This window comes from Pipistrellus kuhlii, unplaced genomic scaffold (assembly GCF_014108245.1).
Source record: "Pipistrellus kuhlii isolate mPipKuh1 unplaced genomic scaffold, mPipKuh1.p scaffold_m20_p_6, whole genome shotgun sequence".
Classification (NCBI taxonomy): Eukaryota; Metazoa; Chordata; class Mammalia; order Chiroptera; family Vespertilionidae; genus Pipistrellus; species Pipistrellus kuhlii.
In genome coordinates this window covers 50,450,906-50,468,176 of record NW_023425562.1, presented here as the reverse complement: position 1 = coordinate 50,468,176, position 17,271 = coordinate 50,450,906, and the positions used below count along the sequence as shown (strand labels likewise).

Below are 17,271 nucleotides of genomic sequence, written 5' to 3'. Positions count from 1 at the left end.
TAGAAACATCAATGCAAGAAAGTCATCCATCAGCTGCCTCTTGCACACCCTCTACTGGGGATGTGCCTGCAACCAAGGTACATGCTCTTGATGGGAATCGAACCTGGGTCCCTTCAGTCCCCAAGCCCAGGCTCTCTCCATTGAGCCAAACCGGTTTCGGCAGGTTTTCTTTTTTTAATACAAGCTTTTACAGCTCTAAATTTCCCTTTAACTTCTCCTTTACTTCGTCCTATACATTTTGGTAAGTTGTTTCTTCATTTTCACTCATCTCAAAGTATTTTCTACTTTTTTTGTGTGACCTCTCCTTTGATTTGTTGGTTATTGAGGAATTATTAATATTCACATATTTGTAATTTCCCAATTTTCTCTCTATTAATGATTTCATATCCTTTCATTGTAGTCAGAAACATACTTTGTATTATTTCACTCCTGAATTTATTCAGGCTTCTTTTGTGGTTTAATATACAGCCTACGCTGGGGAATGTTCTGTGTGCATTGAGAAGGATGTATAGTCTGCTGTGGTTGGGTAGCCTGTGTAGTTTTAATTTGCATTATTCTTATAAGTGTAGTTGAGCACCTTGTCGTATGTTTAAGAGCCATTTGCTATACTATTCGTGGTTACTTTTCTTATTTTGTGAGAGCTCATCATGAGTTACTAATATTTTTCCTAGTTTGTGTCCTTTTGAATTTGTTGATGATGTTTATTGAGTTATGCAGACATTTTATTTTATTAAACAAAGACATTTCACAAAGTCTCATTTTGGAAAAAGATTTTGTATACACATACACACACACACACACACACACACACACACACACACATTTTTTAGAGAGAGAGAGGAAAGGAGAGAGAGAAAAACATTGATGAGCATCAATCGCTGCCTCCTGCAGCCCCCCTACCGGGGACCGAGCCCACACCCCAGGCATGTGACCTGACCCAAAATGAACTGCAGCCTTTTGGTACCAGGATGCTGCCCAAGCAACTGAGCCACACCAGTCAGGGCTACACAGACATTTTAGATTTTTATGTGGATTGATTTGTCACTTTAAGAATGATGCTTAGGCCCTAACTGGTTTGGCTCAGTGGATAGAGCGTCAGCCTGTGGACTCAAGGGTGTCCCAGGTTTGATTCCGGTCAAGAGCATGTACCTTGGTTGCGGGCACATTCCCAGTAGGGGGTGTGCAGGAGGCAGCTGATTGATATTTCTCTCTCATTGATGTTTACAACTCTTTCTCTCCCTTCCTCTCTGTAAAAAAATCAATAAAATATATATATATATTTTTAAAATGATGCTTAGGTTTTGTGCCATGTTTAGAAATGCTTTTTCCATTTGGATATAAGAAAATGTATTCTCCCCTCCCCTTTTTAGAACTTCATCGTTTTGGTTTTGTGGGGTTCAGAGCCGATTGATGTGGAATTCAAAGGCATATGGAGTGAGATTGAGATCCAACTTTGTTTCCTGATGGCAATTCCTTAGTTTCAATTCTATCTTAAATATATCTTTTTCTCACTGGTGTGAAATGCCACTTTCATTATTTATTAAATTTCCGTATGTGTGGGGACAATTTCTGGAGATTATTTTGTTCCATTTATTTGTGTTTTTGTGCTGGTATCACACAGTGTTAAGTACTATGATTTTATAGTAATTTTTACTATCTGGGTGGGCTATTTCCCCTCTCATTAACCTTCTTTCTATGATTTTCCTTGCTACTCATACCCCTTTTAATTATAAATTTTAAAATGGATGTCTTCAGCTAGAAGAAAATCCTATTGGAGGTTTTATTGGTATCACATTCAATTTTTAGATTAATTTAGGAAGAATTGATATTTTTATAATGCTAGGCTTTTAAAAAATTAATTTTCTGCCCTAGTTTGTTTTGCTCAGTGGTTAGAGCATTGGTCCGCAGACTGAAGGGTTGTGGGTTTGATTCTTATCAAGGGCACATTCCTTAGTTGCAGGCTCAATCCCTGGTCCTGGTCAGTGTGTATGGGAGGCAAGCAATGGATGTGTCTATGTTGCATTGATGTTTCTCTCTCTGTGTCTCTCCCCCTCCCTTCCACTCTCTAAAAATCAGTGGAAAAAATATCCTCAGTTGAGTATTAAGCAAAAAAAAATTTTTTTTTTTAATTTTCTGATTGCTGTTGGTATATAGATACAGTGCTGATTAAAAAAATACATATATATATATATATATATAGATAGATAGATAGATAGATATAGATATAGATATAGATATAATTGATTTTTTACAGAGAGGAAGAGAGAGGGATAGAGAGTTAGAAACATCGATGAGAGAGAATCATCAACCAGCTGCCTCTTGCACACCCCCTACTGGGGATGTGCCTGAAACCAAAGTACATGCCCTTGACCGGAATCCAACCCGGGACCCTTCAGTCCGCAGGCCGATGCTCTATCCACTGAGCCAAACCGGTTTTGGCCAGTGTTGATTTTTTGATATTACCTTTTAATTTCCTACCAGTTAACTTAGTTCACTTTTTGCTTAATAGTTTTGCAGCAGATTCTTTTGTGTTTCCCGGATCTACATTGGTTAACATCTGAAAATGGTCATACTCATCTTCTCTTTTCTACTTCCATTTTATTCTTTCCATTTCTTTTTCTTAGCTCATTGCATTGGCAAGTATCTTAGAGGAAGTGGACATGCTTGTCTTTCTTGAACTCTTCCCCTGTGAAATAGTTTTTGTAGGCCTGGGCTCCTGCTCCACTCCACCAGGCAACCCTTCCAGGGCCAGGCACAAGGCTTGACTCAGATTAGGAATTTTGGAAGCCTTTGCTTAAAAAAAAGGTGATTAGAAAAGAGAGCAAGGGTCTGACCTGTAATGATCTTAACAGCTAATATTCACTGAGCACTTCTTAGGTACCAGGCACTTTAAAGTATTATCTCATGTTTTCCCCACAACAAGCCCTAGGAACAATTACCCCGATTCCCATTTTCGATAAGGGGTAAACTGAGGCCCCCTTGAGGCTGAATGGCTAGAAAGTGGCCATCTGGCATCGGAACCTGGTGTTCTGGGTCCAGGCTTGTATTTCTGACTCCTCCATGTTGCTTCCTCCTCCTGTAGGGTGCAGAGATCTGGATGGTGAGTCAGTGGTGGGGTGCCTGGGGCAGTGGGGTTGTCAGCACAGAGGCTGGGCCATCAGAGGTGCATTCTGATGACTCTCTCGAACCTCCAGCGTCCCAGCTCTGCTGCACTCACTGGTGTGGCTTTTGGCAAAGTTCTGGCCTTTCCCTCTGCAAAGTGGGTGCAGTCATAGGCTCTCCTTCATTGCGCTGTCAGGGTGATTGAGTATCAACTGCTTATGAGGATCTCAGCTCTGACTTAGGCCCGGCTACCTAACTCCTGCTTTCTTTGCATTGCTCCTCTTATTGCCTAAACTATCAGAACAACATTGTGTGCTGTTAACCAAACACTTATTTTGTGCCCTTCACATGGACTCTCTCACTTCATTCTCAGATGTTAGGTTTCTTATTATTCCCATCCTATCTAATAAAAGGGTAATATGCAAGTTGTCCCCTCCACCAGGAGTTCAACTGGAGTTGGACCAGGGGGCGGGGCTGACCAGCCAACTGCCTGGGGCCCCTCCCCCCAGCCAATCCCCCTATTGGCCCCCCTCCCTGATTGGGGGTGGGGCCAGCCAGTCAAACTCCAGCATCCCCTCCCCTCGGCCGGCCCTTCCCTATCAGCCCTGATCAGGGTGGGCGATCATATATATATATATATATGATCCCAAGTGACTGAATGACTGGTGGACAGGTCGCTAGGACATGCACTGACCAAAAGGGGGCAGATGCTCAATGCAGGAGCTGCCGCCTGGTGGTCAGTGCGCTCCCCCAGAAGGAGCACCACCAGATGGGTGTGCCAGATGCTGGGCTCATGGCTGGCGAGTGCAGCTGCGGTGGCACCAGCCTCTCCTGCCTCGGGCAGTGCTATGGAGCAGCAGTAGCTACAGGCACAGTGGGGCCAGGCTGAGTGGGAGCGGTGTGGGACCCAGCCTGGGCTTGGACTCCTCCCTGGCCGCCTGGCCTGCAGCTTCATGCGCTACTACACCCCTGAGGGATCCCGGATTGCACGAGGGTGCGGGCCAGGCTGAGGGACCCCACCAGTGCACGAATCCGTGCACTGGGCCTCTAGTTTTAAAGATAAGGAAACTGAGAGGCAAAGTAACTTGTCCAAGGAGATTTAGCTAGTAAGGCTAAATCTAAGGATTCAAACCCAGGTCTGACCGAGTCCTTATTCTCAACTCCTAAGCTCCTGGCCTCCCTCCCCGCTTAGGAGGCGGTGGAGATGGTATTCTTCCGAATCGGGAAGGAAGGAGTGGGTAGGTCATGACTGAGCACCCGTTTTTTTCTGGGCTCTTCTGAATGTTGTGAGCATTTGTGCACCTGAAGGGGCGGCACAGCCTATGCAAAAGCCGGGCGGTGAGAGCCAGCGTGCTCCCTCTGAGGGTCTGTGGGTGAGGGTGACAGCACCAACCCTGTGCGCGTGTCTGTGTGGCTTATAGCACTGCCTCGCCTGGGAGGAGGGTGCACGGAGGAGGTGAGGGCCTGGTCTGAGGGGTGGAGATAGGGTGGGAAGAGGATGCCTGTGAGGAAGATGGGAGGGAGGATGGGACACCAGCCCTGACGGGGTCATGGGGCGGGGCCGCCTTAGGGAGAGATGCAGGGTCAGGTTGGCACCCGCTGAGCATGAAGTGTTGGGGGCGCTGAGCCGGGCCTCTCTCATGGGGAGCGATAGCTCATGTCTCTGTGGTCAGGAGCTGCTCCCCATAGGAAAGGGGCCTCCTTCCTCTGGGAACCTCAGGCGCCCAGCACAGCCCTCACCACTTCCCCTTACTATTTCTGCCTTGGCGTGTGCACGTGGTGGGAGAGATGTGTGTGTGGGGGGGGGGGGGGGGCGGCGGAGAGGGGGTTGGCCATTCTCAAATGGACAAGTCATGGTGACTTGGTGTTTGGGCCCCGAAACGGGGTCCTGCCTGGAGAAAGGAGACGGAGGCCAAGAGGGCTGCCCCTCCGAGGTCACAGCGAGGTCACAGCATGGCGGCAGCCCTGCAGGGACCAGACCCCGCCCTAAACGTGCCTGTCCTTCCTCAAGCACACTCTCTTTGTGAGGAGCCCGACACTTCCAGCTTTCTCTCGGAGCGGGGCTGGGCTGCCTCACCCGTTCCTGGCCCGTCTGCCCAGGTGCCTGGCTGTTTGGGGAGAGAGGTCCCTAGGTGAGAGGTGGGCCCCAGGAGCTCCTCCGCGCTGAGCAGCCCCGGATGCCGCCTGCCTGCTGTGTTTTCCTACCCCCACTTCTGTTTTTTCTTTTTTTTTCCCCAAAATATTTTATTGATTTTTTTTCACAGAGAGGAAGGGAGAGGGATAGAGAGCTAGAAACATCGATGAGAGAGAAACATCGACCAGCTGCCTCCTGCACAGCCCCTACTGGGGATGTGCCCGCAACCAATGTACATGCCCTTGACCGGAATCGAACCTGGGACCTTTCAGTCCGCAGACCGACGCTCTATCCCCTGAGCTAAACCGATTTCAGCCCTACCCCCACTTCTTTCCGTCCTCACCCTCATGGTGTGACCTCAGGCAAGTCCCTCAATCTTTCCGTGCCTCAGTTTCCTCACCAGTAAGACAGGGGCACTGTTAGCGTCTACTTCCTGGATTATCACGGGGATTCGATGAGTCAGTGGTTGCCAGGTGCTTAGTTCAGGGTCCCGTAGAAGGACCAGGCTCTGGGAGGGCTTGAATATCGCAGAATGATACTTGGTCTCCACACGAAATTGCAGGAACAAAGCAGGATGCAAACCACATGTCTGTGTTCTTTAGTCTTTTGTCTATTCTGCAGATATTTCCAGAGCACCGGGTAGGAGCCAGGCCTCCTGGTCCCCGGGGATACGGAGATGGATCCGCCCTGGTCCTGCCTGCAGGGAGATAGGGTCCAGGGCACCACGTGGGTCCCAGTTTACAGCCCTACGGTCACGTGATGCCAGGAGGAAACGTGTGCTCCCTGCACTCCCCTCACGGGTTCTCCCAGCAGCCCTATGATGTGGTACCTTTATTACACCCAGGTGACAGAGGAGGAAACTGAGGCACAGGGTCCATGCCAGGGTGGTAGGGCTTGGGTTCAAACACAAGTACTCCAATCCAGGACTCTGGCTCTTAACCTCCACCTGCCTCCTGCCCACAAATATATATATTTACTTGTATAATTAGAATCAACCACAAGGACCCAAAAAACCCCCAGAAACCAGGAAACACTGCAGTCTATTCTTGAAGGCTGTCTTATGCTTTGTGGAGTGCCCCAGAGGGGAGTGTAAGACTTAGGGCCACGAGCTGTCTCTTCCTTCACCCCTCACCAGGGGGCACATGCATCCTCTTGGTGCTGGGAAGAGGCCCCAGGGTCCCGTACTGGCTCTCCCTCTCCCTCCACAGCACCTTAGCCAAGTACCCTCTCTCCTGTTCTTGGTTACCTCCCGTGACTGGAGGCTCACTTTCCATCATTCAGTTCCTTGTAAAGAATGTTTGGGACCTTAGAAAGTTCTTCTCTTAAAAACTTTTAAAACATATATTTTTACAATTTTTATTTCCTCTCAAAGAGCCACAAACAAGTGCTCTGTTAGGGCATGCCGTCTCGGAGGCAGGGCCTGGCCGGCGCACCTCCGTCCTGCCGCAGGGACCCACAGAGAGCCTCCTGCACAGTTGGCGCTGTGAAAGCTGGACCAGGGTAGTGGGCTGGAGGTATGGTGGTTGGGGCTCAGCCTCCATCGAGCCTGGGAACGTGGGTGATCGGGTCAGGCGGTCCCACGGGAGACGGACTATATGAGTGCTGATGGGCACCATGACCTCAGTGGGTTGGGTTGCCGTAGAAATTGGCCATTTCTGTCCCCAGGCCCGTCGGTCCCTCAGGAGGCCCTGGTGATCCTTTGGGCTGTTCAGCAGGTCTCCCTAGGGCCTCCCCAGCCCCACATTCTCTGAGCTGGAGGGACCCCAGGGAGCATGCAGGCCACACCTCCATTGTGCGGCAGAGCCGGCTGCGGCCCAGAGGGCGGAGGGGCCGGCTGAGGCTCACGTAGGGGCTGGGGTCACAGAGCTGGGCTCAGCTCTCAGGGCTCGCAGGCTTGCCTGAGACCCCAAACAGTCAAAGGGGCTTCTCTCCATCCGTAGATTCTCAGAGGGAACTCTGGACTAATTCCAGGGCCTGCAGCCTGCCCTGGAGAACCGTCGGAACCACCCGGCGGGTGTGTCCAGCGTCACACAGACCAGCGAGAGCCGATGTCAGGGTGGCCTGCTGTGTTGCCAGCACTCTGGCTGGCCTCGCTCACTGATGCCCACGACCCAACCATTTCCAGATGGAGAAACGGGGCACAGAGAGGAGTTAGGTCGCTTACCTGAGGTCATGCGACTGCTCAGGGGCAGAGCAGGGCCTGAGCTGCGGGGTCTGGCTCTAGAGCCCACTCCTTACCACCGTGCCCGGCCCAGCATCGTTCTCGCTCAGAAAAGGCTTTGGGCGGCGAGAAGGAAACGCCAGGTTTGGGAAGCTCGTGGCTTTGTCTCCCAGAGGCAGAGCCGAAGATCAGGACCCACCGGCACAGCCGTGGTGACTTCTCTTCTGCGCGTACCCTCACCGCAGCCCTGAGAGTTTGCTTTGTCCCTGCTTTGCAGGTGAGGATGCGGAGGCCCGGAGAGGGGAAGTGACTCCCTGAGGTCACAGAGTGGGAAGAGGCACAGCGGGGCCTTTAGTCTGCGACCTCTGACTCCACGCCTGGTGTTTGCCGAGACCCCAGGCTGCTTCCCAGGTCCTGGGACAGCCCCCTCCTTCCTCCAGGTGAGGTGATGGCCCGTCAGGACTGCCGAGAAGAGGGAGCAGGGAGGTGGCCGTCATGGTAGGGAGTCCCTGGCAAGTCCGGTCGGTGGGAGTGGGGGCCAGCCAGGACCTGACAATGGGAAATGGGAGGCAAAAGGGCGTGGCAGGGCAACGGGCATCACTGGAAAGCTTTGACCGGCCAGGTTTCTGGCTCAGAAATCTCTTTCATTCTGCTGTTTATTGAGCAGCTGCTGTGTGCCACACTGTGCTTGGTACAGGGAGCAGAGCAGTGAACTAGACTAAAGTCCATGACAATAATAACAATAATATAACCACACAAACACAAACTAAGTGGTCACGGGGCCACAGGTGACCGAGGAGAGGCACAGAAGTCACATGAACTTAGACCGGTGAAAGGGTCCGAGGAGCGTTTCCTAGGGCAGTGGCTTATGCACTGAGAACTGAGGGAGGCCCGCGTTTCCCTGGGGAAGTGGTCAGAGGGGAGCGTTTAGGCAGAGGGAACGGCATGTGCAAAGGCCCTGTGGCTGGGGTGAGCTCCCAGCCATCTCTCCTCCTTTCAGCTGCCTGAGTTGATGGCCACGTTTAGCACCTTTCCCCCTGGATCAGACAGTTGCAGTCGGTCATGCATTCACTCGGCAAACCCTCCCCGAGCCCCCTCCTATGTGCTGAGTGCCTGGGGCGCAGACATGACTCGGGTACTGTCCCCGCCCATGAGGGACAGAAGCAGTGACCCAGGAGAATGTGGAAGAGGTTAGGGCTTCCGGTTATGAGGTCTCGTTCTGTGCTCGATCCTTTCTGGGTGACGCCATCGTTCCCATGCCACAGATGAAGATGTGGAGGCTGTGAAAGGCTGACCTCCCCAAAGAGGCTAGTGCCCCTCGTGGGCCTCGGAGTCCCCGTCTGTGGAATGGGCTAGGGCGGAGGCTGTCTCAGGGGCCCAGGCAGCCCTGCCCGTTCCCACGGTCCCTGCTTCACGCCAGGCTCCTCTCTCTTCCCCACCCAGGACCATGGGCAGCAACAAGAGCAAGCCCAAGGACGCCAGCCAGCGGCGCCGCAGCCTGGAGCCTGCAGAGAGCGCCCACGGCGGCGGCAGCGGTGGGGGTGCCTTCCCCGCCTCGCAGACCCCCAGCAAGCCGGCCTCCGCCGACGGCCACCGCGGCCCCAACTCCGCCTTCTCCCCGGCCGCCAACGAGCCCAAGCTGTTTGGAGGCTTCAACTCCTCGGACACGGTCACCTCCCCGCAGAGGGCGGGGTCGCTGGCTGGTCAGTGGGCCCGGGGGCGTGTGTTCCGGCTGCCCTGCCGGAGGGCCGTGTGTCCTGGGGCAGCGACGCCCCCTCTCTGGGCCGCGGCTCCTTTTGCTCACTGAAGGGAAAGTGGCTGTGGGTTAGCCGGCCTGGGGACTCCTGGGAGTTTCCTGGAGGCTGTGGGCGTGAAGTGCGGTGCACAGTCCGTCCGATGCAGAGTGTAAAGGGGTCTACAGATAGAGGACTGCAGGGGGACACGAAGGCCCAGAGGGTCAGGGAGCCGCTCTGGGCAGCATGGAGACCACGTCTGGGGCTTTGCTCTTCGCTCTGGTCAGCCCATTGACGGGTCGGGATAGGTGGCTAGTGTGTGGTCAAGGGGCCTGGCGGGTTGGGAGGAAAAATCAAAGCTCCTCTTTTGAGGCCTCTGGTGCTGAGATGCGCCCCTCCGCCCTCTGCTGGCACGTTGGGGTATAACAGCCAAGACAGGGATGCTCGAGACAGATGTGGTCCTAGGAGACCACATGACACTCTCAAGCACTTGTACTCTCACCCAGCACACTCCCACGGAGCCATACACACATCGTTACACAACGAGTCAGCACCTGGTGCAGAGAAACCATTAAAAGACATGTGCATGTGCTACGCTGGAGACGCCATCATAGACACACACACCTCACACATAGAGCACACGTGGATGTGCCCTCCCTAGGCACAGACACCCTCACAATGCAGTGTCCACAAATACACGCACCCATACAACTAACCTCCTGCTCCCAGATGAAGACACGCATGTGTAGTCAAAGCCCTTCCAAGCCACACACGGGACACAGACACAGACTTAAGAAACAGATTTACAGATGCCCACAGGCTCACAGAGGCACGAGTGTACACATGCAGAGAGATCACAAAAGTACACAGAGACACATGGACACGCTTGGACTCCTCAGGCACAGACACACGTCCAAGTGAGACCAACAGACCCGCATGCACACCCGTTCATTTATTCATTTGTGGCACCTCTCCTGTGTGCTCGGATTCTTCTGGCCTGGGGACCCCGCAGTGTGTAATGCAGACATGATCCCCGCAGGGGAGGGAAACAAGGCGAGAGAGATGTGCGCACTGTGCGGTGTGCTAGAAGGTGGTCTCGGGTGAGAAGGACCGAAGGGCAGGGAGGGCCTTTTGGAGGATGGGGGGATAGAGGTTGTGATTAAAACGGGGGACAGAGAGAGAGGGCCTCTTTGAGGGGACAGTTACCTGCCACAAGCTCCCCACCGACACAGAGAAGAGCCAGGAGAGAGACATGGAGCCACCTCCGCTGGGGCAGTGTCCTTCGTACACGGGTTCATTCATCCCACAGTTAGTGTTTCTTGAGCACCTACTGTGTGTCAGGCTCAGGAACAAAACGAAGGTGCCCGTTCGCAGGGGCTTCTGCTTCTGTGGAGAAGACAGACACCAAACAAATGCCAGCACCGCTCGGAGCTCCGTGGGACTCAGGCAGGAAGAGATGGGTGCCTACTGCCGCCCTCGCAGGGCTGCCTGGGCACACGGACACAGATCTGAATGTGACCGTGACCCTGGGCTGGGCTCTGATGGCACGTGGGAGACCAGCCTCCACGCCCCCGGGGGACGGGCCCTGTTGTCCATGCCTCTCCCTGCCCGTGGCCGTGCTGACGCGCCTGACCCTCTCTGCAGGCGGGGTGACCACCTTTGTGGCCCTCTACGACTACGAGTCCCGGACGGAGACCGACCTATCCTTCAAGAAAGGGGAGCGGCTGCAGATTGTCAACAACACGTGAGTGCCTCCCCTCCCTGTCGCCCTTGGGCCTCCCGTCCCTTGGGCCCGGCGTTGGGCCAGAACCGCGTCTGGGCAGCATGTTGGGCAGCAGGCAGAGCTGAGCGCGAGGCTGTGGAGGCCCAGGAGACCGTCCTGGGGCCTGTGGGAGTGATAATGAGGCAAGTGGTGGTGGTTAGGCCTCCAGGAGGGCCCCTGGGACAGAGGTCTGGGCTCAGTAACTTGTCAATGGGCACAGTACCCCCGATCCCCAGATCCCAGACTCTGCCAGGGGGCATGTGGTCATGGCAGGACTGGGCCCAGGACTCAGGACTCAGGACTACACAAAGCAGGGCTGAACACTGGAGGCCATGCCCACCGAGGTGCCCCCATTAGTGATCTAGGGCTGCAGGGCCTGGGACACCGGATAAGTCAGCGTGTCCCGCTGTAAGGGGAGGAGCCCACCCTGGGAGGAGTGGGGCACCCATGTTGGGCGCATAGAGGGAGAAAGTCAGCACTGAGCATGTGGATGAGATGGTAGCATAGGCTGTGGAGGGCAGGACTCCCTGGTGGATGTCTGGTTTACCTCCGGGACTCCATCCTCGGGGTAGGCTATCCTAGAGCCAGGCTGGCTGTGGGGGCCCCAGCATGGGGTGAGGTCCTCCTCCTCCCGTCCCCTCCTAGAGTGCAGGGGGAGTGAGGTGCTACCGCGTCCTGGGGGTGCCGTGCAGCCTTAGGGCCTCAGGGCGGGCGGTGGAGGGCCTCAGGGCGGGCTTGGGACGGTTTGCTCATGCAGGAGGGCTTACACCTGCTGCATTGCTGCCCCTCCCCCTGCAGCCTGGGCCCTCCCCACCCCATCCCTGGCCCGCACTCGCTTCCCAGCCCTCTCTCAGCTTCTCCTCTCTCTGCTTCTCTCTCGCTGGCCCTTAGGAGGAAGGTGGATGTCAGGTGTGTACATACCTGGTGGGCGGGCCGGGTGGGGGTGCTTTGCTGGTGGGGGTGGGGCTGCTGTCTGCATGCGGCTGTGTCCCTCCTCCCTGCCTGTGGTCTCCGGCTCCCTTGGCTGCCCGCTTCCGGCTCCCCGGCCTTTGTCCTCACCCCCCCCCCCCCCCAGCCAGTTTGACCAGGTCCCAACCTCAACCTCAGGCTGAGAATGGGGAGAGCCCTCCCATCACCCCTGCCACTCTCCACCGCCCCTCCCCCCCGCCCACCCTCCTAACTCACCCAACCCTCATTCTGACCATCCGCCCACACTGAGTGCCAGCTGCAGGCATGGCTCAGCGCTGGGCCCATCGAGGCCTGGGGGGAGAAGGCCTTGCCCACGCCTTCCTGGAGCCAGAGGGTAGCCAGGGGCCGGCCCTAGGCCAGGCAGAGGGACAGGCAGAGGGTGGGTGGGTCAGCCCAGGCATTTGGGCTTCTGCTGTGTGTCCCCCTCTGTGGTGACCACAGGGCCCGGGAGGTTCAAGGTCTTTGGAGGGAAAAACAGGTGGAGGCGGTGGAAGGCGGTCCCTCACAGAGGGACAGCTGAGGGAGCCGTGGGAGGGCCAGAAGGTCCCAGAGGACAGGGTGGAGGTGGTCCCTGAGGTCCTCGAAGGCCTGGCTCAGGAGATTGGCCGTCTCCACCCTCCTCGAGTGTGCCTTGCTTGTCCGTGCCTCCCTGCCCTTGTGCATGCTGTTCCTTCTGCCTGAAATGCCCTGTGCCCCACCTCTGCCTGGCAAACTCTATTCATCCCTCAAGACCCAGCCGAAGACCGCCTTCTCTGAGAGGCGAGGGGGAAAAGAGGTGCGAGGGGCCGGGCCAGGCATTTTAAACCCACGCCCTCAAATGTGCTCGGCTGCAGTCCCGCCAGGGCTATGGTGATGGGGGGAGGGGATGTCTCCATTTTGCAAACGAGGAAACTGAGGCTCAGAGATGGGAAGGCCCTTGCCCAGAGTCACACAGCTACCAGACAGCAAAGCCAGGATGGGAGCTTGGGCCGCGGCTCTCTCCCTCCCTCAGGCTGCTCTCCCCGGGGGAGGGGCTTTCCCTACGTCCCACCCCCTCGTGGGTCCCGTTCCTAGTGTCACTCCAGTTCTCTCTTGGTTCCAGCTGTTTGTATCTGCCTCCCCCCAAAGGGCTCCCCACATTTCTGGGTCCTCCTATCACCTGTTGCTCAGCATGCCGGAGGGACCCCCCCTGGTGTAGGTGAGCCGGACGGACGGACAGCCACGGCACAGCTCCGTTCACTGTGCTCTGTGTGTGAGCCAGGTCCTGTGCGGAGCGCTTGGAGCTGCATTGTTCTGTTTATACATCACCACGCTCCTGGCGAGTGTGTGGAAACTTATTTGCTCCATTTTACAGATGAGGAAACTGAGGCCCAGAGAGGGGAAATTACTTGCTCAAGGTCACACAGCTAGCAGTGGCAGCACTGGGAGGGTAGGCGTGCCCCAGGGCCCTTGCTGGGGAGGAGCAGAGGAGCCGGGAGGAGGGAAAGGCGGTGCAGGGAGGGTGCAGGGTCAGAGGCTTTGAAGAACTGGGGGGCATCTCAACCAGCAGCAATGGGCCGGGCATGTCAGGCTGGGGTCGCAGCTTGAGCCAAGGTGTGCGGGAGGAGGGGCTCTGGAAGCGGGTTCTGCATCTCTCACCCGAGAGCAGCCCCGCCCCTGCTCTGTCCTCCTCTCTCCTTCCCTTTATCTCTCACCCGAGAGCAGCCCCCGCCCCTGCTCTGTCCTCCTCTCTCCTTCCCTTTATCTCTCACCCCGAGAGCAGGCCCCACCCCTGCTCTGTCCTCCTCTCTCCTTCCCTTTATCTCTCACCTGAGAGCAGGCCCCACCCCTGCTCTGTCCTCCTCTCTCCTTCCCTTTATCTCTCACCTGAGAGCAGGCCCCACCCCTGCTCTGTCCTCCTCTCTCCTTCCCTTTATCTCTCACCTGAGAGCAGGCCCCACCCCTGCTCTGTCCTCCTCTCTCCTTTATCTCTCACCCCGAGAGCAGCCCCCGCCCCTGCTCTGTCCACCTCTCTCCTTCCCTTTATCTCTCACCCCGAGAGCAGCCCCTGCCCCTGCTCTGTCCTCCTCTCTCCTTTATCTCTCACCCCGAGAGCAGCCCCCGCCCCTGCTCTGTCCACCTCTCTCCTTCCCTTTATCTCTCACCCCGAGAGCAGCCCCCGCCCCTGCTCTGTCCTCCTCTCTCCTTCCCTTTTCCCGCCTTCGCCCCTGCTCTGTCCTCCTCTCTCCTTCCCTTTTCCCGCCTTCGGCGTGGGCTGCAGGTGTTTGGCCGGCTCTGCGGCTGTCCGGGGGGCTGGCCGTGTTGGAGCCCCGTGCATGGGCGGTCCTCAGTGGCACTATGGAGGGTGGGGGTGAACCGAGCGTCCCTCCGCATGCACCGTGCTCAGCCGCCCCTTCTCCTGGGAAGTGTGGTGGTGGCGGATTCAGGGCTGGCATTAGAGAGGAAGGGCTTATCGGAAGGTGGGGTGTTCAGGTCGCATACCCCACCCAGGGAAAGTATTACGTAGGTCCTCCTCTTTCCCCCATAAACCTCTTCCAGCCGCTGCCGCCCTCCCCTGCACCCAGGCCCTCCCCACCCCATCGTCTGTGTCCACGGGGAAATTCTCTTCCTTCTTTCCCTTTTTCCTACCCACCGGATAAGGACTAGGCCCCAGGGAAGGTGCCAGATTTGGCGAATCTGCTCCGCCTGATAGGCTCATTCACTGCTGCTTCTGAGGCTGGGTGTGGGTGGCGTCCCTGCGGCACTGGGCTGGTCTGGGAAGCTGTGGGCATCTCCTGGGGGGGCAGCCTCAGGCCCCTGGCACACCTGTGGCAGGTTTGAGTCGCCCAGGCCAGTGGCTGCCACCCGGGGGTCTGTGGATCACTGCTGGCCTGTAAGGTCCGAAAGATTGGTGACCGCTGTCCCAGATTGTAGGCTTGATGGCTCCCTTTCACAGGTGGGTAAACTGAGGCTCGGGTGATACAGAATTAGCTTGCTGAAGTGGAAGCTGGCTGGATACCGATTGATTTACATACTTTTCAGCAAGGATGATTCTGCGGAGAAGGAAATAAGAAGTATTATTTATAGTATCTTTTGTATAGATGAGGAAACTAAGGCCCAGAGAGGGCAGGGTACTTGCCCAAGGTCACACAGCAAATCCTTATTGGAGGTGGACTGAGCTGCTTTGGCTTTAGTTTTAAAAACACATTTCTGAGAGTGGGGAGAGGGGTACCACTGAGATATAAATTTAATTTTTTTTTTTTAGCCAAATCAAGATATTCATAGTTCATGCACACTGAGGACCCCTCGGAGGGATGCAGGAGTATTATCCCCATTAACAGATGGGGAAACTGAGGCAGGGCCAAGATCACACAGCCTGTGGCTAACTCTGGTGCTCCAGCTCTCAGACGCCTCTCAAGCTGGGGCCAGGCTCAGGTCGGACCCTGGGTCCTTTAGCGAGATGGCAAACAGCCACCCTCCCTGCCCTTGGGAACTAAAACTCAGAAACGGGACTGGGAACCCAAACTCACATGTGGGCTGATGTCAGGGAGCAAGAGGCTCTGCTGGCCAAAGTCTGGATCGTGCCAGCGGAACTGTGCCCTCCTTGCTTCTGGGTCTCTCCTTGGCTGGCCTCTGGACACATGCTCCACCGACCTTCCCCTCTGAGGTGGAGGCTGCTCAGCTTTCAGACTCTGGTTTGCCAATCTGCCCCGTTTTGTAGCCTGTGACCAGCCCAGCCCCCTGCCCTCCAGTCCTGCGCCTCCTCTTTCATCTTCCCCTGGTTCCCCGAGGGCCTCTGGGCCCTGAGGGCCCGGGGAGACGGCAGGTGTCCGGAGGCCTGCTGGCTGCGGGCACCCGGGCCCTGGCCGCCCTCTTGCTCTGCCATTGACTTGCGATATCGCTTTGGGCACAGCACTGCCCCTCTCTGTGCCGTGCTTTCCCCATTGGTGAAATGCAGCTTTGGACTGGATGATCACAGTTGTGCCCTGAGACTTGAGTCCTTCTTTGTAGCTTTGGGCGAGTCTCAGCTCCTCTCTGTGCCTCAGGTTCTCCAACTCTGCAAAGGAAGTGCTGGCTGCTCCAGCCTGGGTGCTGCGTGTCCTGATGTGGGGGCTGAGGCCTGCCTTCCTCCCGCTCAGGGTGGCCTTGAGGGTCAAGTGGATCAGACAAGTGCAGACACCCCTGCTGGGTGCACAGCAGGGGGTGGATGGAGGCCCTGGCCATCCAGGGGCTTCTTTCCTTGAGGTGGGCCTTGTCCCCTCACTCTGGGGCCCTCCCTCCCCTGCAGAAACTCCCACATGAACTGTGTCCCTGCCTGAGTGCAGGTCAATGATGGCACAGCCAGGTCAGCCTGCACAGCCGTATCCTCTACCCCTCTGATCCAACGCCCCCTCCGGTGGCTCAGCCCCGGTCTGAGTGCTCACCTACCTTTTCCCAGGTCCTTGGAGGGCATCCCTAGCCCCGTGCTCTCCTGGCCTCAACTTCTCCATCTTCAAAATGGGCTGAAGAACGTGGGTCAGGGGAAGCTCAGAAAAACCAGGAGCCGGGGATTTGGGTTCAAGTCCAGACTGTGTGACTGTTGGCAAGGACCTTTCCCTCTCCGGGCCCTGGCGATGGGGAGGAGAGTCTGTCCCGATAGCCGTCTGTCTGTCTCCTCAGGGTCGTGGTGAGGCCCAGAGGCGTCCTTGGGTGGAGAAGCTCAGCAAGCCCCTGTAGGGAGGGCGCCTTCTTATCGGGCGGCTGGAGCCTGGGCCTGGCTGTGTGGCCTTGAGCAGAGAGAGGCCTTCGCTTCTCTGGCCTCAGTCTTCCCATCCACGCAGTGGGAATGGGAGGGAGCTGGGCCCTGTTTCCCAGGCAGCCCTTCCCATCACCGCCCCCCTCCCCACGGACGCCTCCCAGCCTCTCTGGTTGCTTTGGATGTGAGACCTCTGTGGCTGCCCCCTGGCTGCCCCTCCCCAGCACCGCCTGGCTGTCCTGCTCTTTCCCTCGCTCCTCCTGCCTCTCCCTCTCACCACCCCCATCTCTGCCTCTTCTTTCCCGTTGGGCTCTCGCTTTCTCCTCTCTCCTCTGTGTCTCTGGACCCCCGCTCCAGCCAGACCTGGTTCACATTCAGATGGCTGCAAAGGTACTTCGCCCCTCCCCCTTCCTCCCACCAGGCCCAGGGGGCCCCGCCCTGTGGGGAGCTTCTCCTGCCCCGGCCCATCTCCTCTTCCTGCTCGTGGGGCATTAGTACAGGAGTGTCCCGGGCATCGGGGCTCTGTAGCCCCCTCTGGCATGGCTCGCTGTGTGATTTTGGGCAAGTCCCAGCCCCCTCTGGCCTCAGTTTCCCCCCTAGACGGGCAGGCTGCGAGAGGAGGCGTGTGGTTTCCAGTCAGGGATCCCTTCGGTGTGACCTCTGATTTGTGACAAAGGCAGGCATCGCTCTAGGTTGCAGGGTTGGCACTTGGATTGT

General features: G+C 56.4%; 1 protein-coding gene across 6 annotated transcripts in view; it reads left to right on the top strand.

Annotated features, from left to right (window-relative positions):
* The window catches only part of SRC (SRC proto-oncogene, non-receptor tyrosine kinase), a 53,375-nt gene that overhangs the window by 25,120 nt on the left and 10,984 nt on the right, over positions 1-17,271 (top strand). Inside the window, exons 3-7 of one of the 6 annotated variants that reach the window (XM_045574149.1) lie at positions 7,675-7,837; positions 8,841-9,100; positions 10,775-10,874; positions 11,784-11,801; positions 16,912-16,944. In XM_045574149.1, the coding sequence (XP_045430105.1) occupies positions 8,845-9,100; positions 10,775-10,874; positions 11,784-11,801; positions 16,912-16,944 (407 nt within the window). In that variant the 5' untranslated portion in view covers positions 7,675-7,837; positions 8,841-8,844. Of the gene's footprint in view, positions 1-7,674; positions 7,838-8,836; positions 9,101-10,774; positions 10,875-11,783; positions 11,802-16,911; positions 16,945-17,271 lie in introns of all 6 variants that reach the window. The other 5 variants (XM_036417840.2, XM_036417842.2, XM_036417844.2 and 2 more) reach the window with 5 other exon arrangements.